The 26,219-nt window shown below is 39.5% G+C and overlaps 1 protein-coding gene across 6 annotated transcripts in view; it reads right to left on the reverse strand.

Annotated features, from left to right (window-relative positions):
- SENP7 (SUMO specific peptidase 7) overlaps positions 1 to 26,219 on the reverse strand; it is a 183,558-nt gene that overhangs the window by 91,821 nt on the left and 65,518 nt on the right. For 4 of the 6 annotated variants that reach the window (XM_053565518.1, XM_053565520.1, XM_053565519.1 and 1 more), the window contains one exon: positions 13,087 to 13,284. The exons of the other annotated variants lie outside the window; for them this stretch is intronic. In XM_053565518.1, the coding sequence (XP_053421493.1) occupies positions 13,087 to 13,284 (198 nt within the window). The remainder of the gene's footprint in view (positions 1 to 13,086; positions 13,285 to 26,219) is intronic. 6 annotated transcript variants of the gene reach the window in all.

The following is a 26,219-nucleotide window of genomic DNA, read 5'->3' on the forward strand; positions in this document are numbered from 1 at the left end:
TAAGCCCAGGAGTTGGAGGTTGCTGTGAGCTGTGTGACGCCACGGCACTCTACCGAGGGCGATAAAGTGAAACTCTGTCTCTACGGGAAAAAAAAAAAAAAGAAGAGCTACAAATCTCCTACTTTAAATCAAAAGTTAGACATGATTAAACTTAGAGGAGAAGGCATGTGAAAAGATGAGATTGAGGGGCGGCGCCTGTGGCTCAGTCGGTAGGGCGCTGGCCCCATATACTGAGGGTGGCGGGTTCAAACCCAGCCCCGGCCAAACTGCAACCAAAAAATAGCTGGGTGTTGTGGCGGGTGCCTGTAGTCCCAGCTACTCGGGAGGCTGAGGCAAGAGAATCGCTTAAGCCCAGGAGTTGGAGGTTGCTGTGAGCTGTGTGAGGCCACGGCACTCTACCGAGGGCCATAAAGTGAGACTCTGTCTCTACAAAAAAAAAAAAGAAAAGATGAGATTGATAGCTAGGCTCTTATAACCAAATTTAAATGCAAAGGAAAAGTTCTTGAAGGAAATTAAAAGCACTACTCCAGTGAGCACATGTATGATAAGAAAGCGAAACAGTCTACTGCTGCTATGGAAAAAAGTTTTAGTGGTCTGGATAGATGATCAAACCAGCCACAACATTCCCTTAAGCCAACGCCTAATCCAAAGTAAGGCCTTAATTCTCCTGAAGTTTATAAGCTTGACAGGAGCTGGGTGCAGTGGCTCAGGCCTATAATCCCAGCACTCTCGGAGGCCGAGGAGGGTGGATTGCCTGAGCTCATAAGGTTCAAGACCAGCCTACGCAAGAGCGAGAAACCTCGCTCCAAAAATAGCCAGGCATTGTGGCAGGCACCTGTAATCCCAGCTAATTGGAAGGCTGAGGTAAGAGAACTGCTTGAGCCCAAGAGTTTGAGGTTGCTGTGAGCTATGACGCCAGGGCACTCTACCAACGGCAACAAAATGAGTTACCTGAGCTTGGTTCATGAGGTTTGAGGAAACAAGTTGTCTTCAGAACATAAAAGTCCAAATAAAGCAGCAAGTGCTGATGCAGAAGCTGCAGCAAAAGCTGATGCAGAAGCAGCAAGTTACCCCCAAGATCTACATAACTTAATTATGAAGGTGGTGACACTACACAACAGATTTTCAGTTAAACGAAATAGCCTCCTACTGGGCAAAGATGCTAATTAGGACTTTCTTTTTTTTTTTTTTTTTTTGCTAATTAGGACTTTCATAGCTAAAGAAAAGTCAACATCGAGCTTCAAAGGACAGGCTGATTCTCTAATAGGGGCTTGAATTGGTGATTTCAAGTTGAAGTCAATACTCATTAACCATTCTGAAAATCTTTGGACCCTTCAGAATTATGAAAAATCTACTCTGTTCTATAAATGAAATAGCCTGGTATCAACACATACATCTGTTTACAGCATGGTTTACAAAGCCTGGTGTCAACATACAAAGCATACAAAGCCTGGTGTCAACACATACATCTGTTTACAGCATGGTTTACTGAATCTTGTTTTTCTTTTTTTTTTTTTGAGACAGGGTCTTGTTCTCTTGCCTTGGCTCCAGTATAGTGGCATCACTGTAGCTCACTACAACCTCAAACTCTGGGCTAAAGAAATTCTCCTGCCTCAGTCTCCTGAGTAGTTGGGATTACAGGAGCATATCATCTCACCCACCTAATTTTTCTATTTGTTGTAGAGATGGGGTCTTGCTGTGTTGCTCAGGCTAGTCTCAAGCTCTTGGCCTCAGCAATTCTCCTGCCTCTGCCTCTAAAAGTGCTATGATTACAGCCATGAGCCACAGAATCCAGTTGGTTTACTGAATCTTTAAAGCCTGCCTTTAAGAACAACTGCTCAGAAAAAGAAAAAATCCTTTCAAAATATTACTGTACATTTAAAATGCACCTAATTACCCACAGTCTTTGATGAAGATATACAAGGACATTAATGTTGTTTTCAAGCCACTAAAATGACACCTATTCTGCTGCCCATGGATCAAGAAGCAATTTCAGTTTTCAAATGTCATTATTTGAGAAGTATATTTCATAAAGCTATAGCTGCCATAGTGATTCCGCTGATATGAACAAAGTAAGTTCAAAACCTTCAGAAAGGATTAACCATTCTAGATGCCATTAAGAATATTCACCTTTGGGCAGTGCCTGTGGCTCAGTGGGTAGGGTGCCGGCCCCATATACCGAGGGTGGAGGGTTCAAACCCAGCCCCGGCCAAACTGCAACAAAAAAATAGCCAGATGTTGTGGCTGGCGCCTGTAGTCCCAGCTACTCAGAAGGCTGAGGCAAGAGAATCGCCTAAACCCAGGAGTTGGAAGTTGCTGTGAGCTGTGATGCCACAGCACTCTACCAAGGTGATAAAGTGAGACTGTGTCTCAAAAAAAAAAAAAAAGAATATTCACCTTGACTCAAACTGGACAAAAAGTAATGCATGTAACTAAAATGTCTGTACCCCCCATTATATTCTGAAATAAAAAAAGAAAAAGAAAAAGAAAGAACATTCACGATCCCTGGGTAGAGGTCAAAATATCAACATTGACAGGAGTTTGGAAGAGGTTAATTCCAACTCTCATGGATGACAACTTTGAGGTGTTTTAGACTTCAGTGGAAGAAGTAATTAGATGTGGTGGAAATAGCAAGAGAACAGAATTAGAAGTGAATCTGAGGATGGAGCTGAATTCCTACAGTCTCATAATAAAATTTGAACAGATGTGAGTTGCTTCTTAAGGATGAATAAAGAAAGTGGTTTCTTGAGACATAATCTATTCCTAGTGAAGATGCTGTGAACATTCTTGAAATGACCACAAAGGATTTAGAATTTTACATAAACATAGTTGATAAAGCAGTGGCAGGGTATAGAGGTGTCCAACCTTTTTTCTTTCCTGCTATACATTGGAAGAAGAGCCACCCTACTCCACACATTAAACGAACACTAACAAAAGCTGATGAACAAAATAAAAGTCTGTGCACAATTTTTGTGATATCCAACAGTGCACAAAAACAAAACAGTCCTCAAATAATCCACATGCAGACCATCGGCCACAGGTGGGCCATAGGCTGGACACCCTAGAGAAGACCTGACTCCAATTTTGAAAAGTTCTACAGGGGGTAAAATGCTATCAAACAGCATTGCAAGCTACAGAGAAATCCTTTTTTTTGAGACAGAGTCTCATTATACCATCCTTCGTAGAGTGCTCTGAAATCACAGCTCACAGCAACCTCAAACTCTTGGGCTCCAGCAATTCTCTTGCCTCAGCCTCCCAAGTAGCTGAGACTACAGGTGCTTGCCACAACGCCAGCTTTTTTTTTTTTTTTTGGTAGTTGTCATGTCAGTTGTTTGGCAGGCCTGGGCCAAGTTCAAACCCACCAACCCGAGTGCGTGTGGCTGGCACCCTAGCTGCTGAGCTCAGGTGCCAAGCCTACAGAGAAATCTTTCATGAAAAGAAGATTCCGTGAATATGACAAACATCACTGTTGTCTTATTTTATGAAATTGCCACAGCCACCCCAACCTTCAGCAACCACCATCCTCCATCAACATGGAAATAACCTCCACAAGCAAAAAGGTTATAAATCTCTAAAGGCTCAGATGATTGTTAGCGTCTTTTAGTAATAATGTGCTTTTAAAATAAGGTAGGTGCTTTTTTTTTTAGATGTAACACTATCGAACACTTAATAGACTATACTATAGTTAAACATAACAGTAATACGCACTGGAAAACCAAAAATTTTGTGTGACTCATTTCATTACAATATTTGCTTTATTATGGTGAGCTGCAATATCTCCAAGGTACGCTTATACTTTTTTTGGGTGGAAACATGAAATTCACTGTACGTTGTTACATTTGTTGTATTATTAGAGATATTTTATTTAGACTATATAAAGGCACTATATTCTTTTCACTATGTTCCAGATAGCATAAAATTTCAGATCTTTGGAGAACTTTAAAATAAATTAGTCCTTTCATTATTTTAAACATGAAGAAACCAAAGTTCAGAAAAATTAAATGGGCCAGGTGTAGTAGCTCACTCCTATAATCCCAACATTTTGGGAGGCAAGAGAATCACTAAGCCCAGGAGTTCCAAGAACAGGCTGGACAACATAGTGAGACACCTTCTCTACAAAAAACATTAAAAATTAGCCAGAGTAGTAGAACACACCTGTAGTCCTAGCTACTTGGGAGGCTCAGAGAGTAGTATCACTTGAGCCAGAAGTTCGAGGCTACAGTAGCTAATGATCAAGCCACCATACTCTAGCCTGAGTAACAGAGTGAGACCCTCTCTCAAAAAAAAGAAAGAAAGAAAATTAAATTATTTGCCCAATAAGCAGCACTTCCTAATGGAAGGACCTGGGCCTATTATCTTTTAGTGTTTTCTGTTTGTTTATTTGTTATTTGTTTATTCTATTATACTTTATCCTCAATACTTATTTGCCAAAGGATTCCAGATAACTGAGCTTTTTCATAGATAATTCAGAAAACTCTTGAAAATATCTATTTCTAGAGTAATCACCATTTTATTTTATTTGAGACAGAGTCTCACTCTGTCACTGTGGATAGTAGACTGCTGTGGCGCCAAAGCTCATAGCAACCTCAAACTCCGGGGCTCAAGCGGTTCTCTTGCCTCAGCCTCCCAAATAGCTGGGACTACAGGTGCCTGTCACCAGGCCCAGCTAATTTTTTTTTTTTTGTATTTTTGGTAGAGATAGGGTCTCACTGTTGCTCAGGCTGGTCTGGAACTCCTGAACTCAAGCAACCCATCAGTCTTGGCCTCAAAAAGTACTAGGATTACAGGCATGAGCCACCAGGCACCCAGCCCAATCACCATTTTAAAACAGGGCTGCAATTTTTTTTTTTTTTTTTTTTTGACAGAGTCTCATTTTGTCACCTTGGTAGAGTACCATGGCGTCACAGCTCACAGCAACCTCCAGCTCTTGGGCTTAGGCGATTCTCTTGCCTCAGCCTCCCGAGTAGCTGGGACTACAGGCACCCGCCACAACACCCAGCTATTTTTTTGTTGTAGTTTGATGGGGCCGGGTTCAAACCTGCCATCCTCGGTATATGGGGCCAGTGCCCTACTCATTGAGCCACAGGTGCTGCCCACGGCTGCAATTATTAAGTAGTATATACAACCTAAAAATAAAAGCTAAGAGTAAATTCAACTCACTGGGTTTATAAAAGAAGAAAGAAGAGAAAGGCAATCTGCCACCTAGTATACCTCTAATTGGGAGCAAGGGAGGGCAGAGATACTTTTATTTCTCTTATCATAAGATCTGATACTTATTGTATCAAAATAAAAGAAGTAAGTATTGTCTGCTTTTTACACTTGATGCCTGACAGAACTCTCCTTAAAAATGCTAGATTTGTCAGAAAAAAAAAAAAAAACTAGATTTGAAGTAGAAAAAGGAGCAAAGTAGGAACAGTAAGGAGTTTCAAAATTTCTTTCATCTGATCTTACACTATGTATTGCTATGAAATAAATTATTAATAGAAAGTCAAGTGTGGGGTGGAGCCTGTGGCTCAGGGAGTAGGATGCTGGCCCCATATACCAAGGGTGGTAGGTTCAAACCCAGCCCCAGCCAAACTACAACAAAAAAATAGCCCAGGCATTGTGGCGGGAGCTTGTAGTCCCAGTTACTCGGGAGGCTGAAGCAAGAGAATCACCTAAGCCCGAGAACTAGAGGTTGCTGTGAGCTGTGACATCACAGCACTCACTCTACTGAGGGCAACAAAGTGAGACTCTGTCTCTAAAAAAAAAAAAAAAGAAAAAAAAGCTGGGTGTGTGGTTGGTGCCTGTAGTCCCAACTACTTGCGAGGCTGAAACCAGAGAGTCACTTGAGCCTAGGAGTTTGAGGTTGCTGTGAGCTATGACGCCACAGCCCTCTACTAAGGGTGACAAAGTGAGACTCTATCTCAAAAAAAAAAAAAAAGAAAGTCAAGTGTGATTCTCCATACTAAAAGAAAAATACATGGCTCCACGCCTGTAGCTCAGGGGCTAAGGTGTCAACATACACCAGAGCTGGCAGGTTCGAATCCAGCCCGGGTCTGCCAAACAACAATGACAAGTACAACCAAAAAACAGCCGGGCGTGGTGGCAGGTACCTGTAGTCCCAGCTACTTGGGAGGGTGAAGCAAGAGAATCACTTAAGCCCAAGAGTTTGAGTTGCTGTGAGCTGTGAAGCCATAGCACTCTACCAAGAGCAACATAGTGAGACTCTATCTCATAAAAAAATAAAAAATAAAAATAAAGGAGAAATACAGAAATATTAGCAGAGAATATTTCAATCAAGTTAGAATCATTTTTTTCCAAATAATTATAAAATCTTACTTTAAAGAGATGAGAGAATCTGATATACTAAATTCGGGGTTATCCAACCTTTTTTCTTCTGTGCTGTACTTTAAAAAAAGAAGAGTTATCCTGAGCCACATGTTAAATACACAAACACTAATGAAAACTGATGAGCAAAAGAAAAGATCCATGCATAATTTTCATGACATCTGCCACCACAGATAAGTATTGGTCTCATTTCTAAAGGTGAAGAATAATATCTACCTACCATTAAGTTAAGACTAAATGAAATCCACAAGTTGGACCTTCTGCAAGGTCCCCTATCATTACTGAATTTGTAAATGTTTCTCACAATAAAAAAATCACAAGTCTATAGTATTTAAGTATAGAAAAAATTCGGAACACATCTAGAAACACATCAAAGAAATGTCCAATGTTTCTGTCAACCAAAAAATTTATATGACTCATTTTATTGCAATATAAACATTTAGTATCTCTGTTTAAGTACCCACCTACAACATTATTCATATATGTTTTAAAATGTTGTGTCACTTGAAAAACAAGCGGTCTCTCCAAAATAGAGGAGTTGGAGTCAATAGATCAGTCCCACATAAAGTGTTGAAAAGAATAATTTAACTGAAATAGCAGTGGAAATATCAAGAAAGAAAGGGAAAATTTCCAAGGGCTAGAATTCTTCTCTGAAAAATAAATGATCATCCTATTATTGCATGATTCCTTTTGCTGCTAGACTTTAAAAAAAGAAAAAGACAAAAAAAAAAGGAATGAAAAAAGAAGAGAAGGAGATCTTCTAAGACAAACAGTTGAAAGTCTTTCTTAGACGAGAAAAATTTCAAAATTCAACCAAAAACAACTTGAAGAGATTATATCAAGCTGTGCTAGAACCTCCATCTCTGAAGCCCCAGAGCTGTGTGAGGTTCTCTGCGTCCATCAGAAGATTCAAGACACTACCTCAGCCTCTACCATAGTATAACTTTCAATGAGAAAATATTATTTTACTATGTGAACAAATCCCACAGGGAATATCTAAAAAATAAGTGGAAATTTTCAATTAATGAATTAGATGTGGTATACATTATGTAGTAAAGTCCCTACTTTAACATGAGAAAAATTAAAGTTCTGAAGTGTAGAAAGGAAATAAGAGTTATGGGGGCAAGACATGATTGCAAGAGGGACTTTACCTAACAATTGCAATCAGTGTAACTGGCTTATTGTACCCTCAATGAATCCCCAACAATAAAAAAAAAAAAAAAAGAAAAAAAAAAAAAAGAAAGGAAATAAGAGAAGGATTTTGGGAACAAACAGATTTGGATTCTGATTGCATCACTCACCTATTACTATATAACTAACCTTGGGCAAGTTAATTTACCATAATTTCTATCTCTTAGTATTAGTTGCATCTCTAAAAGGAGAATAATAATGTCTACCTAACATGAGGTTAAGACTGATGAAATAATAGATATAAATTAGTTAGCATAATTCCTGGCATATGGTAAATACAAAAAAATGAAAATTCAGGCCAGGCTCGGTGGCTCATGCCTGTAATCCTAACACTCTGGGAGGCTGAGGCACGCAGATCACCTGAGTTCATGAGTTCGAGATCAGCCTGAGCAAGAGCGAGACCCCATCTCTAAAAATACTAGCCAGACATTGTAGTGGGCACCTGTAGTCCCAGCTACTTGGGAGGCTGAGGTAAGAGGATCACTTTAAGCCCAGGAGTGGGAGGATGCTGTGAGCTATGACACCACGACACTCTACTGAAGGCAACATAGTGAGACTCTGTGTCAAAAAAAAAATTTTTTTTCACTTCAATTTTTTTTTTTTCTTTTTTGAGACAGAGTCTTATTATGTCGCCCTCAGTAGAGTGCTGTCGTGTCACAGCTCACAGCAACCTCAAACTCTTGGGCTTAAGCTATTCTCTTGCTTCGGCCTCCCAAGTAGCAAGGACTACAGGCACCTGACACAACACCCAGCTATTTTTTTTTATTTTAAAAACACCGTATTTAATAAAAGTTAAACATACAAAACTGAAATTAACATACATCCTAAAATTATCATCTTCCATTAATAGAAAGACCCTTTTCTATGCATGTGTTTGGCTTAAACTCAACTGACAATAACTGTGATGTTCACTTACATCAACAAATGCTAACTTGATCTAGTTAATGAAAATTATAAACTAAGCTACATGAACATAATATACAGGGAAACTATGGTCAGATTCATGTACAAGAAATACAGGAAATTTTAATGAAACATTCAGTGCTCTTGTTCATTAATTTAGCCTTTTTTTTTTTTTTTTTTTTTTTTACAAAAATAGTATCTACACTGTATGCAGGTCTATACATCAGCTTTTTGTTTTCCCATATAAACATCACATACCCCAAACATGGTACCACAACTAAGTGAAAAAAATCAACACTGGAAAAAAGCAAACGTACAGAAAACAAAAATTCTTTGGAAAAAGTAGCTCATCCTAAACATGGTTTCTTACATAAAACTAAAATTCCAATGAAAAAAAAAAGAGCTGGATCAACTTCAGAGATGGCATAATAGGCCTAAGAAACAAAGTATTGAAGGAAAAACTTCAAACTCTGCCATTTACAAATTAACCTATATTTAGGCTTTAACTGGACAAAAGCTAGGTTTTGAAAGTTGAAAATTAAAAGATCTCTTCAGCAGGCTAGTATTTTGCCTTGATGTTCCAATGAATTGCTAGAGTTATGGATCAAGGTGAAAGCATCTGAAAATTCCAAGTTATGACTTACAAAAAGTATACGCCACAGGTTAACTGGGGGCCTGATAATAGGAAGATCAATAATTCATCTAAGTGCTGTATTAAGCAGCATCTAGAAAAGTTGCTTTATTCAACAAACTTTGAGGGAATTGTGGTAGTAGTAATGAAAAAGTTAAACAAATAACAGTTATCAAATTCGATTTCTTCGAGTTTCATTCTATTGAAGTCAAACAATGAGGACAATGGTATCTTCCTTACTCATCTAACAAATAATTTACCTTTAGAAAAAATATAAGGATAAAAAGGTAAATGTAGGGTGCCGGTCCCATATGCCGGAGGTGGTGGGTTCAACCCAGTCCCGGCCAAAAAAAAAAAAAAAAAGGTAAATGTAAAGCCCTGCAGAGATAAAATCCAACAGTTTTTCCGATTATTAAGGCATCAAATGCCTGACGGTGTATTTAGAAGTATCTTGATATTGTGTCATAGGTTTAGCTGACCCGGGCTGGGTGTCACTGTGCCAGTGTACCTGCCAGCCTCAGTGTATGTGGCTGGTGCCTTAACCACTGTGCTACAGGCTCTGAGCCTTCAGTTTTCATATTATTGAAATGTTACTCAAAGTTGTAAACGTCCCTTTCAAGTAGTGCTTATGATAATTTATTACATTCTACAATCTTGATGAAAATAACATTAGAAAAGTGTACATGTATAATTAAGCTGGGCACAGTGGGCACACACCTATACTCCTAGCCACTCTCTAGACTATTGACAGAGGATTGCTTGAAGCCAAAAGTTTAAGGCTACAGTGAGGCATGATCACACAACTGCATTCCAGCCTGGGAGATAGGGTGAGACCCCATTTCTACAAAATTAAATTAAATTAAAAGTGTATAACTGAATAGTTAGCAATGAATATATTTTTTTTTTGTTTATGTATGTATCTTTTTTTTTTTTTTGTATGTATTGTTTTTTTTTTTTTTGTTTTTGTTTTTGGGTTTAAGTGATTTTCTTGCCTCAGCCTCCCAAGCAGCTGGAAGCAATGAATATATTACATCTAGCTCGTTGTTAACCTTACAAATTTATGAAGTAATAATTAAATCATGGCCAGGCGTGCTGGCTCATGCCTGTAATCTTAACACGGTGAGAGGCCAAGGTGGATTGCTTGAGCTCACAAGTTCAAGACCAGCCTAAGCAAGAGTAAGACATCAGCTGTTAAAAAAAAACAAAAAAAACTAGCCAGGCATTGTGGCAGCACCTGTAGTCCCAGCTACTGTGGAGGCTGAGGCAAGAGGATCACTTGAGCCCAGGAGTTTGAGGTTGCTATGAGCTATGACTCCACAGCACTCTCCAGGGCAACAAAGTGAGACTCTGTCTCAAAAAAAAAAAAAAAAAAAAAAAATTAAATTCATAATACGTAAGCTGTCTTTTGGGGTATAGCTATATAAATTCGTACTGCCCTGGATAGTCCAGGACTAGCAAGCACTTCAAAAAATTCTATATTTTGACCAGGAATTAAAGTATAGCAAACTACACATTTCATCTCTGACACTCTCTTAATCTGGAAGAAAGAACTAAAATTTGTCACTTCACAGATTGTGTACAATTTTTTTCCTAAGTATATAAATAGTATTAGTAAGTAAAACAAAATAGAATTTGTTAACTTTATTTACTAATATTATAAAATCACATCTCAAAATATCATAAATAGGCAGGCACACCTATAATCCCAGTACTCTGGGAGGCCAAGGAAGATGGATTGCTAGACCTCAGAATTTCAAGACCAGCCTAAGTAAAAGTGAGACTCTGTCTCTACTAAAAATAGAAAAAATCGGCTTGCCGCCCGTAGCTCAGTGAGTAGGGTGCCCGCCACATACAGCGTGGCTGGCAGGTTCCAGCCAGGCCCAGGCCTGCTAAACAACGATAACTGCAACTAAAAAATAGCCAGGCATTGTGGCGGGCATCTGTAGTCCCAGTTACTCAGGAGGCTGAGGCCAGAGAATCTCTTGAACCCAAGAGTTTGAGGTTGCTGTGAGCTGTGACTCCACGGCACTCTTCCAAGGGTGACATAGTGAGACTCTTGTCTCAAAAAAATAAATAAATAAAAATAGAAAAACTAGGGCAGCGCCTGTGGCTCAGTGAGTAGGGCGCCGGCCTCATATGCCGAGGGTGGCGGGTTCAAACCCAGCCCCAGCCAAACTGCAACAACAACAAAAAAATAGCCGGGCATTGTGGCGGGCGCCTGTAGTCCCAGCTGCTCGGGAGGCTGAGGCAAGAGAATCGCGTAAGCCCAAGAGTTAGAGGTTGCTGTGAGCCCTGTGACGCCATGGCACTCTACCCGAGGGCAGTACAGTGAGACTCTGTCTCTACAAAAAAAAAAAAAAAAAATAGAAAAACTAGCCGGGCATAGTGGCAGGTGCCTATAGTCCTAGCTACTCAGAAGGCTGAGACAAGAGGATTGTTTAAGCCCAAGAGTCTGAGGCTGCTATGACACCCTGGCAACACTCTACCCAGGGCTACATGATGAGACTGCGCTTCAGAAAAAAAAAGGTCAACTTAAGGAGGAAGGGGTCAATGTAGGGAGATGGTCAACTATGGAGATTCTATTGTAGTCTTCTGAGAGAATGGAACACTACACTGTTCCAACTGGAAGAAGGACAATGACAGTATTAAGAGACTAGAGAAGGGTTAAAGCTTCTTTCCAAAAGAGTCAAAGATCAGTTTGTTTATATTATGTCTTTGTGAAGTCTTCTTTGAGTTAAACCTAATCAAAGACTTTTGAGCTTCGGGGAGGTGGGTAGGGGACAAAAGAGTCAAAGATAATACAAGGGTCATTCCTTTCACTAGCCCAGTTACTTAGACTTGTCAACACAGTAAGGGATTAGTTCACCTGCATTGAGAAAAAAACTGCCAGAATCCAGAAGTATGAGAGCAAGCTGCTTTATAAATTACTGATGCTAAATTGTATAACTCCAAGATATACAGTGTTTTAGAAAGTTAGATTTATACCAGGTATGATCTAATAAGGAATGCTTTCTTAAACTTAGCTTTTTATGATTTAATCTTTTTTAAAGAAGTGCCCTTTTTAAAAATGGAATGTGTAATATCATATTCCAAATTCTGATGAGTTCTACTTTTGTTTAAAAATAACTGTATTGAAAGTCAGTGATTTTTATCTTATCTTGGCTTAGAACACTTGTATACTATCACTCAGATTATAGACCACATAACCAAAGTATTGTCTAGCTAATGGTAAGCTACTCTAATTGAAAACGAAGCATCTTCCAAAAAATATAAATATTTCAGAGTTAAAACTGTAAATGAAAATATAGAAAAGATACTGTTTCAAATCACAAATTCCTAGAGCTAATTCCTGCTTTTCAGCCCCAAACTTCACATAGAATTCTTTCCAAAAATACAAAATAAAATTGGTCTTGTTAGTTTTCAAAATTAAACTGAATTATTTACTGCTAAAAACCCATAGGTAATAATTTCACATCATCTTTTCTTTAAAAAAAAAAATGCACCTAAAATACAAAAAGCTTACAATGTTAAATGTGGTAAGTATCTAAATTAGAAATCTAGATTAGATAACATTTAAAAGGATGTTAAAGATGTGGAAAATATAATGAAGGAGTAAATCCTTAAAAAATAAAAAGATGTTGAAAGCAAGAAATATCTGCATGCAAATATACATATATTCACACATATATATTTACACAACTATGTGCATATATGTATCTTTGTTTTATAACATTAAAAAATCTGCAAAAATGTATACCCAAATCAAATAATTAAAAGTAAATGAGTTAAACATACTAACAGTACTTGCTTTCAAATATAATTCCATGTCAATCTGCTTAATGAAGTGTAGAACCATTATCTAGGTTTGTAAATTAATACAGGCAGCTATAAGATCTGCTTTAGAGTGGGGTACACCTCCTGTATATGCAGATCTTCTTCACGATCATCTCAACAATCGTATCTTTAAGAATAGTGGATTTATATTATTTCAAATGTGGTAAGTTGAACAAAATCAATACTGAACAACATACCTTTCAGATAAATTAAGGCTTTGGTGAAGAGGTTCTAATTTTTGACATGTCTCTAGGCTGTCAACAGATGTCGAAGGCAATGAGTCTGATTGTACCTTGTTGGCATCACATAAATTAGCATCGTTTCTAGGTAGGGTCTTTCTGAATTTTCGTCCTAAATCCGTCCATAGGACATTCGTCAACATAACTTTGAGTTGCCTGTTACACACATAAATAATTAATACATAGAGTACCAAACATTGTATAATATATGAATTCATAACAAACTGTAACAAATTAATTATCTCCAGGAATTCTAAATTTCAGTTCTTTAAGGAATTAGAGTGATAAATATTCTAAGTTTTTTAAAATGCCTAACTATTCTCAAATATACCTTAGAAAGTATTATTTCACTTAAGTTGGGAATTCTGTCCAGTAAAGTCAAGTCTACTTCACATAAGTTCAGAATTCTGTCAAGTATACTCAACTGTCATCAGACACATGTACAGTTGCCGGATTACTGGCAACCCATTCATGCTTATTCACAATGTTAGTGGAAGGACAATGTGCATGTGTAGATCTCATCACAGATGCAACGACTTTCTACACTAAAAACTACATTTTTGTTTTAGCATTTGCCAACTCAAAAAACTATTAAAACTAAGGATTCATGATTTATAGTCTTCGGCCTACATAGTCTTGAGATACAGTTTAAAACATTTGCTTTTACTGCACCTATACCAACTTCAAAAGGAAGACATAAAGGCAAGTACTTCCAGCTTTGTGTTTACCATGTCTTCTCCATCTGCTTATTCAGAAGACAGAATCTTTTCTTTTTTTTAAGACAGAATCTCATTTTGTCACCTTTGTTAGAGTGATGTGGCATCACAGTTCACAGCAACCTCAAACTCTTGGGCTCAAGCGATTCTCTTGCCTCAGCCTCCCAAGAAGCTGGGACTAAAGGCGCCTGCCGCAACGCCTGGCTGTCTTTTAGAGACGGGGTCTCTCTCTGCCTCAGGCTGGTCTCAAACTCCTGACCTCAGGTGATGCACCCATCTCAGCCTCTCAGAGTGCTGGAATTACAGATGTGAGCCACCGCGCCAGGCCTCATTCAGTGCATCTTTGTGCTAATAATACTTTAAGAACTATACTCAGTTCTAGAACCATGAAATATAGTTTTTTTCAGGGAAGATTTTACTGAGAATATAAATTTAAGCTGAAGTTTCAAAGAAGGATAGGTACTATCCAAAGAAAGCAAGTGAAAATGAAGAAAAATCTTAAAAAGGGAGAAAATGCAGGCCAGGCATGGTGTCTCAGGCCTGTAATCCCAGCAGTCTGGGAGGATGAGGCAGGTGGATCACCTGAGCTCGTGAGTTTGAGACCAGCCTGAGCAAGAGTGAGATCCCATCTCTAAAAATAGCCAGGTGTTGCGGCAGGCACCTGCAGTCTCAGCTACTTGGGAGGCCGAGGCAAGAGAACCACTTGAGCCCAAGAGTTTGAGGTTGCATTGAGCTATGATGCCAGGGCACTCTACTGAGGGCAACAGAGTGAAACTCTGCAAATGCTCTGATACGAGTTTTGTTCAAAAAAATTAAAGAACTCACCTGCCTCCCGGGCTTAAAGTAAAAAGGAAATATGTATAAAATAAGAATGAGCAGTTAGGCATTAAGGTTTTGAGACTTTATGTCAACAATACTAGAAATCTACCAGTTTTTTTTTTTTTCTTTTTTTGGCCGGGGCTGGGTTTGAACCCTCCACCTCTGGCATATGGTACCAGCGCCCTACTCCTTGAGCCACAGGCGCCGCCCAAAATCTACCAATTTTAACAGAACAGTAAGATCATACCTGCTTCTTTTTAAAAGACCATTTTGATATTTATGAAAAAAAATGAAAGTCCTAAGGATAATGGGAAGTAAAAAATGAATTTAGAGAGGTAATGATGACTTTGCCAAAGGTAATTTAGTACACGACTAGGAGCAGAAACCCAAATATACTGGGATGAGCACATGGGAAAGTAGAACAACGATATAGCAAACACAGGCAGGTGAGAAATATGACTATGAAAATGGGAAATAAGACAAGATGTAAAAAAAGTAGATGTAAGATGCAGGAAATGGTCTTTGATAGGAAGAATTTATGTAAGTTTAAGTGGTTATGAGAAGAGATCAAAAGAGTGGGAAAAGTAAAAAACATACCATATTAATACGGTAAGGTTAATTAACATGGTAAGGTTCCTAAGAAATGGCATAATAAGAGCTAATATTTACTGAACATGTACTATATACCACCAGGCGCTATGCTAAGCATTTTACAAGGGTTTACTTCATTTAATCCTTATTACTCTATGAAGCACTAATATAATTCTTCTTTTTCTATAGTTGAGGGGACTGAGGTACAATAATAATTAATATGTGAGACCACAGCAAAATCCCGAGTCAGTAGTGAAATTGGGATCCTGAACCATACACTCTGAATTCTATTGCTAGTACTCTTAACTTCTCCACCATGCTAGTTTATGATAGGAGAAGAGGCACCCCTTCCTTTCTTCCAAAAGAATTCTTGGGTTCGCAGATAATTATTAGTTACAAAGAAGAAAAGGCACCTTTACAATGGAGAGATCTAGCAAGCATCACTTTAGCACAGTGGTTCTCAACCTTCCTAAGGCCAAGACCCTTTAATACAGTTCTTCATGTTGTGGTGACTCCCAACCATAAAATTATTTTTGTTGCTATGTCATAACTGTAATTTTGCTACTGTTATGAATTGTAATGTAAATATCTGACATGCAGGATGGTGTTAGGCAACCCCTGTGAAAGGGCCTTTCAACCCCCAAAGGGGTCACGACCCACAGGTTGAAAACCACTGCCTTAGCAAGTGATCAAACACAATACTGCCAAGAGTGAAACAACCAGAAATATGTATTCTGTGATCTGTGCAATAAGAAGTACATGATGTCAGGTATGATGTTCTCTTTCTAAAAAATGTAACATGAATGTAATCATAAGGGCAAACCCAGGAAATAATAACAATACAGAATATGACTCCTCAAAAGTCAATGTCATGGTTAAAGAGAAAGGGCAGAGCAGAAGTAGCTGTCTTAGATTAAGAAACTAATGGGGTATAATAGCCAAATATAAAGCATGAACTTCAATTTGATCCTATTTTAAAAAAAAAAAGACATTTTGGGAACATTTAGGGAATTTTTGATTATGGACTTTATACTAGATAATGTTATGAAATTACAGTTAACTTTCTTTCTTTCTTTTTTTTTTGAGGCACTATGTTGACCTCCATAGAGTGCTAGGGTATCACAGCTCACAGCAACCTCAAACTCCTGGAGGTTGCTGGAGGTTGCTGTGAGCTGTGACACCACAGCACTCTACCAAGGGCGACAAAAAGAAACTGTTTCCAAAAAAAAAAAAAAAACCTGATCAAATAAAAATACATATACAATTTTAAGTACATAAAATATAATTTTAATCTAATAAGAAAACTATATAACTTAGTTGTTTAATAAATTATTTGGGAAATTATTATTTCAGTGGTAATTTTAATTATTTTAAATAAGAAAATGTTCAAATATTCAAATATTTTAAAAAGCCATTTTTGGCTAGGTACCCATACTCAGTGGTTAGAGCACTGGCCCTGAGCACCAGAGGTAGCAGGTTCAAACCTGGCCTGAGCCTGCTTAACAAAAAACAAACTAACTAACAACAAAAAAAAAACTAAAAAGCCATTTTTTTTTTTTTTTTTTTTTTTGTAGAGACAGAGTCTCACTTTATGGCCCTCAGTAGAGTGCCATGGCATCACACAGCTCACAGCAACCTCCAGCTCCTGGGCTTAAGCGATTCTCTTGCCTCAGCCTCCCGAGTAGCTGGGACTACAGGCACCTGCCACAACGCCCAGCTATTTTTTGGTTGCAGTTCAGCCGGGGCCAGGTTTGAACCCGCCACTCTCGGTATATGGGGCCGGTGCCTTACCAACTGAGCCACAGGCACCAGCCCTAAAAAGCCATTTTTCTATTCACTCTGACCAAATAAGAATTTTTGTTGGGGAATAACAAAACATTGATAATTGTACTGCTCATTTTAACAGTGAGGCTCTATCTAAATGAAAAGGACAATTTACCATCTCTGTGAAAATACTTATTTTGTGTTTGGCTTTATTACGCTGACTAAAAATATCCTAGAACAGAAGTCAGCAAACTTTTCCTCCAACATTAATAAGGTAAAAAAAAATGTAATTTCTGCAACATTTAAATACTACTAGATTACTTTAAATAATAGAAATTCAAGAATGAAGAACATTCAAAATAAAACCTAAACTTAGTATTTAGGGATACATACTTAGGCAACTTAGATGGCAATATTATCCAAGAAAAATAACAAAGTAACTACCTTCCTCACAAGTTAGTTTTGTGTGTGTGTGTTTTTTGTTTTTTGTTTTTTTTTGGCCGGGGCTAGGTTTGAACCCGCCACCTCCGGCATATGGGACCAGCGCCCTACTCCTTGAGCCACAGGGGCCACCCTTTTTTTTTTTTTTTTTTTTTGAGACAGAGTCTCACTATGTCACCCTGGGTAGAGTGCTGTCATATCACAGCTCACAGCAACCTCAAACTCTTTGGGCTTAAACAATTCTCTTGCCTTAGCCTCCCAAGTAGCTGGGATTACAGGCGCCCACCACAATGCCCAGCTGTTTTTTGGTTGTAGTTGTCATTGTTATTTGGCAGGCCCAGGATGGATTTAAACCCGCCAGCTCCAATGTATGTGGCTGGCTAGGGCTGAGCTACAGTCACCAAGCCAGGAGTGGTTACTTTTAAAAGGTTATCACCTGCAAAGATTGTGACTGCAAAGGCACAGGAGAATTTCAGGGGTAATTTTCTATTTCATAGAAATAGTGAGCAGTGGTTATATAAAAAATATTAAATTTAATAAGTAATTCATTAACTTGTTTACCTTAATTCATTTTCTAGTAGGTACATTGTATTTCACAGTAAAAATAAAAGACAGCTAGAAAGAACACTCCACCTAACTCAACAATCTAGGTACCATTTCTGCTTCTTGCCCTGCTTTTTAGAACCACCCAATTATCTGTTTATAAAATGTCCCTACATCATTACACTAATATTTTTTAATTTCACCAATGAGGGTAAATAATCAATGACCCATATACTCAGATTCTAAAGAAAACAGCATTTCTAAAAAATAAGAAATATACTACATCTCTTCTTTAGTACATCTCTTCTTTAGTCCCATTTTATATCTATAATTGTAGAAAAACTCAGCATAACCACAGGAAAAAAATCATTTTGTCCATGAATTTAAAAAACATACATAACGGGGCGGCGCCTGTGGCTCAGTGAGTAGGGCGACGGCCCCATATGCCGAGGGTGGCGGGTTCAAACCCGGCCCCGGCCAAACTGCAACAAAAAAATAGCTGGGCGTTGTGGTGGGCGCCTGTAGTCCCAGCTGCTTGGGAGGCTGAGGCAAGAGAATCGCGTAAGCCCAAGAGTTAGAGGTTGCTGTGAGCCATGTGACGCCACGGCACTCTACCTGAGGGCAGTACAGTGAGACTCTGTCTCTACAAAAAAAAAAAAAAAAACATACATACCTTTCTAGAAAAGCTCAAATTCCATTAAGTATTTCAATAGAAGTAGTTTATTCAATGAATACGTAAGTATGACTTAATATATAACTTGGCTAAATACATTCAGTAATCAGAAAAATATAATCTGGGCGGCGCCTGTGGCTCAGTGAGTAGGGCGCCAGCCCCATATACCAAGGGTGGCAGATTCAAACCCGGCCCCAGCCAAACTGCAAAAAAAAAAAAAAGAAGAAGAAGAAAATCAGAAAAAAATAATCCTCAGAGTCCTAACTTTTTGATTCTGAGAACTAAACTAGCAGAAGCTGGGATGAAGCCATTGTTTTCATTTCTTTTTTCTTTTTTGAGACAGAGCCTCAAGCTGTCGCCCTGGTAAAGTGCTGTGGCATCACAGCTCACAGCAACCTCAAACTCCTGGGCTTATGTGAGGCACCCAGCCCTCTTTCTGGTCTTTAAAAAAAAAAAAAGAAAATCTCTTGGCTTTTTTAAAAAGGGAGGAGGGAGCAAAAGACTTCAACAGATACTTTAGAGAAAATAAAAATGTCCAATAAAGCATACAAAAAGATGTTCAAGGCTTGGAGCCCGTAGCACAGTGGTTACAGCCCCAGCCACATACACCAAGGCTGGCAGGTTCAAACCTGGCCTGGGCCAGCTAAACAACAGTAACACTGCAATAAAAAATAGCCAGGCATTGGCTCAGTGCCTATAGCTCAGCGGCTAGGGTGCCAGCCACGTACACTAGAACTGGCGGGTTCGAATCCAGCCCAGGCCTGCCAAACAACAATGACAACCACAACCAAAAAATAGCTGGGTGTTGTGGTGGGCGCCTGTAGTCCCAGCTACTTGAGAAGCTAAGGCAAGAGAATCTCTTAAACCCAAGGGTTTGAGGTTGCTGTGAGTTGTGACGCCATAACACTACCAAGGGCAACAGTTTGAGACTCTGTCTCAAAAAAAAAAATAAAAAAAAAGCCAGGCGTTGTGGCGGGCGCCTGTAGTCCCAGCTACTTGAGAGACTAAAGCAAGAGAATTGCTTTAGCCCAAGAGTTTGAGGTTTTTATGAGCTGTGACGCCACAGCACTCCACCCAGGGCGACAGAGTGAGACTTTGTCTCAAAAAAAAAAAAAAGATGCTCAACATTATCAATCATCAAGGAAATGCAATTAAAACCACAAAGAGACACCATTACATCTCCTTTAGAAAGGATAATGATAAAAACATTGACCACATAAGTTCTGACAAAAGTGTGAAGAAACTGAAACTCTCTCTCATTGCTGGTAGGAATGCAATATGGCACAATCGCCTTGGAAAACAGTGTGCAGGTTCTTACAAAGTTAAGAACATACTTAACATATGACCCAGCAATCCAACTCTTAAGTATTTACCCCAAAGATATGAAAACACGTCCATGAATATTAATAGCAAATTTCTGAGCCCACCCTAAAGCTACCGAACTTAAAACTCAGTGAGTGGGAACCCAACAATCCATATTTTTTGTTGTTGTTGCAGTTTGGCCGGGGCTGGGTTCGAACCCGCCATCCTCAGTATATGGGGCCAGTGCCTACTCACTGAGCCACAGGCGCCGCCCCAACAATCCATCCTTTTTTTTTTTTTTTTGAGACAGAGGAGCCTCAAGCTGTTGCCCCGGGTAGAGTGATATGGCATCACAGCTCACAGCAACCTCCAAGTCCTGGGCTCAAGCCATTCTCCTGCCTCCGTATCCCAAGTAGCTGGGGATACTACAGACGCCCGCCACAAAGCCCGGCTATTTTTCGGTTGCAGCCATCATTGTTGTTTGGCGAGCCCGGGCTGGATTGGAACCCACCAGCTCAGGTATATGTGGCTGGTGCTTTAGCCTCTTGAGCCACAGGCACCGAGCCAACAATCTGTATTTTATTTTATTTTTTTTTGTGTGTGTGTGTGTGTGGTTTTTTTTTTTTTTTTGGCCGGGGCTGGGTTTGAACCCGCCACCTCCGGCATATAGGACCTGCGCCCTACTCACTGAGCCACAGGCGCCGCCCAACAATCTGTATTTTAATAAGCAATCGGAATCACTGTCCAGACCTGATACATGCTGAAGTTTAAGAACCACTGACTGAAACATTACTGCTTAAGCAAATTGTTATTCAAACAATTGCTCTCAGTTGTATCAGTTATTTGTTCTCTCAATGATATTTTATTTGTCTTGACTAGAGTGTGTGATTTAACTTGGAATACTGGTTTCCTGTTTGCTGTGTTCTCTAACACTATAAGTTATTAATCGATATTTCAGAAGGTCTAGCAGCAAAGCAGATTCAATTTAGGGATATCTCTAAGGGTATCTTGAGTTTGGTGTCATCTGTAGAGGGTATGGGGTCTGAGACATTTATCCTTTCTGGGTTTGTTTCTTTTGTCAGCATTGTTATGCAAGCAGGAGTGGCTATGATGTGATATCTAGAGCAAAATGATAATGCAGGACCTCTAGTTCAAAAAGCAGGGAAAAGGCCTATCAATTCAGTGAGGGAAAGACTTCCTATTTAACAAATGATGCTGGGTGAACTGGCTGGTGACCTATAGAAGACTGAAACTGGACCCCTACCTTTTACCATTAACAAAAATTGATTCTCACTGGATAAAAGATTTAAACTTAAAACATGAAACTATAAAAATACTAGAAGAGAAGGCAGGGAAAACACTTGAAGAAATTGGCCTAGGAGAATATTTTATGAGAAGGCTATCCGCCAGCAATTGAAGCAACACAAAAATATATTAGTGGGATCTGATCAAACTAAAAAGCTTTTGCACAGCCAAGAGCACAGTAAGTAAAGCAAATAGACAACCTTCAGAATGGGAGAAGATTTTTGCAGGTTATGCTCCCAACAAAGGTCTGATAACTAGAATCCATAGAGAACTCAAACTAATCAGTAAGAAAAGAACAAATAACCCCATTTCTATGTGGGCAAGAGACTTGAACAGAAACTTCCCTGATGAAGACAGGCATGTGGCCTACAAACACATGAAAAAACACTCATTATCTTTAATCATCAGAGAAATGCAAATCAAAACCACTTTGAGATATCATCTAACTCCAGTAAGATTAGCCCACATCACAAAATCCCAAAACTACAAATGTTGGCATGGATGTGGAGAGAAGGGAACACTTCTACACTGCTAGTGGGAATGCAAGCTAATATGACCTTTTTGGAAAGAAGTTTGGAGAACACTCAAGGAACTAAAAACAGACCTACCATTCCATCCACTATATCCTTCAGTCTTGCCATGGCAGCTTTGACCTCTGGGGACACTGTTGACCTGGGCCATGCCATTCATCCCCTGTCCTGCCCCCTCAAACCCAAGCCCTTCTCTTTTTACAAATCAATCAAATAATTTTTAATATGTTTATCCTTAAATAAATTTGTGTTCAAGTATTCTCAAAAAAATTTTTAAAAGGGCGGTGCCTGTGGCTCAGTGAGTAGGGCGCCAGTCCCATATGCCGAGGGTGGCGGGTTCAAACCCAGCCCCGGCCAAACTGCAACCAAAAAATAGCCGGGCGTTGTGGCGGGCGCCTGTAGTCCCAGCTGCTCGGGAGGCTGAGGCAAGAGAATCGAGTAAGCCCAAGAGTTAAGAGGTTGCTGTGAGCCGTGTGATGCCACGGCACTCTACCCAAGGGCGGTACAGTGAGACTCTGTCTCTACAAAAAAAAAAAAAAAAAAAAAAATTTAAAAAAGTAGACCTACTGTTCAATCCTGCAATTCTTCTACTAGGTATATACCAGATGATCAAAAACTATGTTACAACAAAGACATTTGCACCAGAATGTTTACTGCAGCCCAATTCATAATTGCCAAGACATGGAAACAGCCCAAGTGCCCACTGACCCATGAATGGATTAACAAATTGTGGTATATGTACACCATGGGATACTATGCAGCCATAAAAAAAGACGGAGACGGGGCGGTGCCTGTGGCTCAGTGAGTAGGGCACTGGCCCCATATACCAAGGGTGGTGGGTTCAAACCCAGCCCCGGCCAAACTGCAACATAAAATAGCTGGGCGTTGTGGCAGGCGCCTATAGTACCAGCTACTTGGGAGGCTGAGGCAAGAGAATCGCCTAAGCCCAGAAGCTGGAGGTTGCTGTGAGCTATGTGACGCCATAGCACTCTACTGAGGGCGATAAAGTGAGACTCTGTCTCTAAAAAAAAAAAAAAAAAAAAAAAACACAAAGATGGAGACTTCACATCTTTTATGTTTACCTGGATGGAGCTGGAACATATTCTGCTTAGTAAAGTATCTTCAAGAATGGAAAAAAAGTATCCAATGTACTCAATATTACTATTAAATAAATACATAATCACCTACACATTCATATGAATGGTAAAACATAACTATAGTCCAGAAATTAGAAGGGAAGGTGGGGGAAGGCGGGAGGAGGGAAGATATTTGGGGGACCTCACCTAATGTGCATGATGCAATGGTACATTTCAAAACTATTAAGAAAAGGGGGTTCGGCGCCCATAGTATAGTGGTTACGGCACCAGCCACATACATCTGAGCTGGCAGGTTCGAATCCAGCCTGGACCGCCAAACAACAATGGCGGCTGCAACCAAAAAATAGCCAGGTGTTGTGGCAGGTGCCTGCAGTCCCAGCTACTTGGGAGGCAGAGGCAGGAGACTCACTTGTGCCAGGAGTTGGAAGTTGCAGTGAGCTGTGATGCCACAGCACTCTACCCAGGGTGATAGCTTGAGGCTCTGTCTCAAAAAAAAAAAAACAATAGCCAGGTGTTGTGGCAGGCGCCTATAGTCTTAGCTATTTGGGAGGCAGAGGCAAGATAATCGCTTAAACCCAGGAGATTGAGGCTGTTGTGAGCTATGACGCCACAGCACTCTAAAGGGCAACATAGTGACACTCTGTCTCAAAAAAAAAAAAAGAATACAAAAAATAAATGAAAAGAGTATAATTGTGATAGATGTGTTAATCAATTCAATGTAAGCATGTCACATTATACCTGAACCCCATAAATGCATCAATGTACACAGTTATCATTTAATAAAAGCAAAAAAATAAAACAAAATAACTGGAATTCTTTAATGTGTCAGCATACCACAAGGAAAGAAAATCAAAAAAGGGTTCCATTAGCAGATACCAGTAAAAGCAGAGTTGACGATCCCTCTGCAATCATGTTCAAAACAATAAAAACAAATGGCAGTTAAAAAAAAAAAAGGCAGGGAAAAAAGTGCTATTAAAGATATTCAACCATTTTCAGTCTCCTGTATTCTCAATAAGTAAACAAATAGGCAGGGTACAGTGGGTCACGTCTGTAATCCCAGCATTCTGGGGGGCCAAGGCAGGTGGATTGCCTGAGCTCATGAGTTTGAGATCAGCCTGAGCTAGAGAAAGACCCCTTCTCTAAAAATAGCAAGGTGTTGTAGTGGGTGCCTATAATTCCAGCTACTCAGGAGGCTTAGCCCAAGTCTGAGGCTGTGAGGTATGAAGCCAGGGCATTCAACCAGGGGCAAAAAAGTGAGACTCTGCCTCAAATAAGTAAGTAAATATATAAATAAATAAATATAGCACATTGGAAGGCTAAGGCAGGTGGATTACCTGAGCTCACGAGTTCCAGACCAGCCTGAGCTACAGCGAGACCCAGCCTCTAATAATAGCTGCATGTGGTGGTGGGCACTTATAGTACCAGCTACTTACACTCTACCGAGGACAACATAGTGAAACTCTGTCTCAAAAAATAATTAAATAAATAAATAAAATAAAATCGAGAACAAGACAAATGTTCTTACCATTTCTATTCAACATAGTACTGGAAGTCCTAGTCAGAGCAATCAGGCAAGAGAAAAATATAAAGGGTATCCAGGCCCAGCATGGTCTGTAATCCTAGCACTCTGGGAGGCCAAGGCAGGTGGATTGCCTGAGCTCACAAGTTTGAGACCAGCCTGAGCCAGAGCCAGACCTGTCTCTAAAAATAGCAGGGCATTGTGGCAGGTGCCTGGAGTCTGCTTGGGAGGCTGAGGCAAGAGAATTGCTTGAGTCCCAAGAGTTGGAGGTTGCTATGAGCTATGATGCCACAGCACTCTACCAAGAGTGACAAAGTAAGACTCTACCTCCAAAAAAAAAAAGGGGGGGGGTATCTAAACTGGGGAAGAGAAGTAAAACTATGACTTTTCACTGATAATATGAGCTGGTATCTAGACAATCCCAAAAACTCCACCAAAAGAGTCCTAGAATTGATAAATAAATTAGCACTGTCTCAAGTTACAAAAATCAATTACACAACTCAGGAATATTTTTATAAACTAACATTAACTAATTATGTTATGTTAACTAACATTAACATAAGCTAACTATCACACTTAAGCTGAAAGTCAAATCAAAGACTCAATACTATTCACAATAGATACAAAGAAAATAAAGTATTTAGAAATATACTTACGCACAAAGGAGAAAAATCTCTAAAAGAAAACTATGAAACACCGATGAAAGAAATTGCAGATGCTACAAAAACAACCTCATGCTCATGGATTGGTAGAAATCAACATTTAAATGTCCATACTATCCAAAGTGATTTACAGACTCAACACAATCCCCATCAAAATACCAAAACATATTTCACAGGTTTAGAATAAGTTTATGCTTCATTTGGAACCAAAAAAGAGCCCAAATAGCCAAAGTAATCTTAAGCAAAAAGAATAAATCTAAAAACATCACATTACCAGACTTAAAATTACATTTGAGGCTACAGTAACCAAAACAAAATTGTATTGGTACAAAAGTGGAGACACAGACCAATGGCATAGAATAGAGAATCAAATATAAAACCATCTACCTACAACCAACAGATCTTTGACAAAGCAGCTAACAATATACACTGGGGAAAGGAAGCCCTAGATAACAAATGGTCTTGGAAAAACTGGATAGCCAATTGCAGAATGAAGTAGGTCAGCTATCTCTCACCACATATAAATATTAATTAAACATGGATAAAAGATGTAAATGTAAGGCATGAAATTATAAAAAAATTCTAGAAGAAAATGTAGGAAAACTGTTCTAGACATCTGCCTAGGCAAAGGATTTATGACAAAAACCCCAAAGGCAATTACAGCAACAATAAAAGCAAATAAATGGAACTTCATTAAATTATTATTTTTTTTTTTTTGTAGAGACAGAGTCTCTCACTTCATGGCCCTCAATAGAGTGCCGTGGCCTCACACAGCTCACAGCAACCTCCAACTTCTGGGCCCAAGCGATTCTCTTGCCTCAGCCTCCCGAGCAGCTGGGACTACAGGCGCCCGCCACAACGCCCGGCTATTTTTTGGTTGCAGTTTGGCCGGGGCCGGGTTTGAACCCACCACCCTCGGTTTATGGGGCCAGCACCCCACCAACTGAGCCACAGGCGCTGCCCAAACTTCATTAAATTAAAGGGCTTCTGCACTTAGCTGGGAATGTGTCTGAGCTACTTGACAGACTGAGGCAAGAGGATTGCTTGAGCTCAAGAGGCTGAGGTTGGTTACGGCACCAGCCACATACATGAAGGCTGGTGGGTTCGAACCAGGCCAGGGCCAACTGCA

Source organism: Nycticebus coucang, chromosome 16 (assembly GCF_027406575.1).
Source record: "Nycticebus coucang isolate mNycCou1 chromosome 16, mNycCou1.pri, whole genome shotgun sequence".
Lineage (NCBI taxonomy): Eukaryota > Metazoa > Chordata > Mammalia > Primates > Lorisidae > Nycticebus > Nycticebus coucang.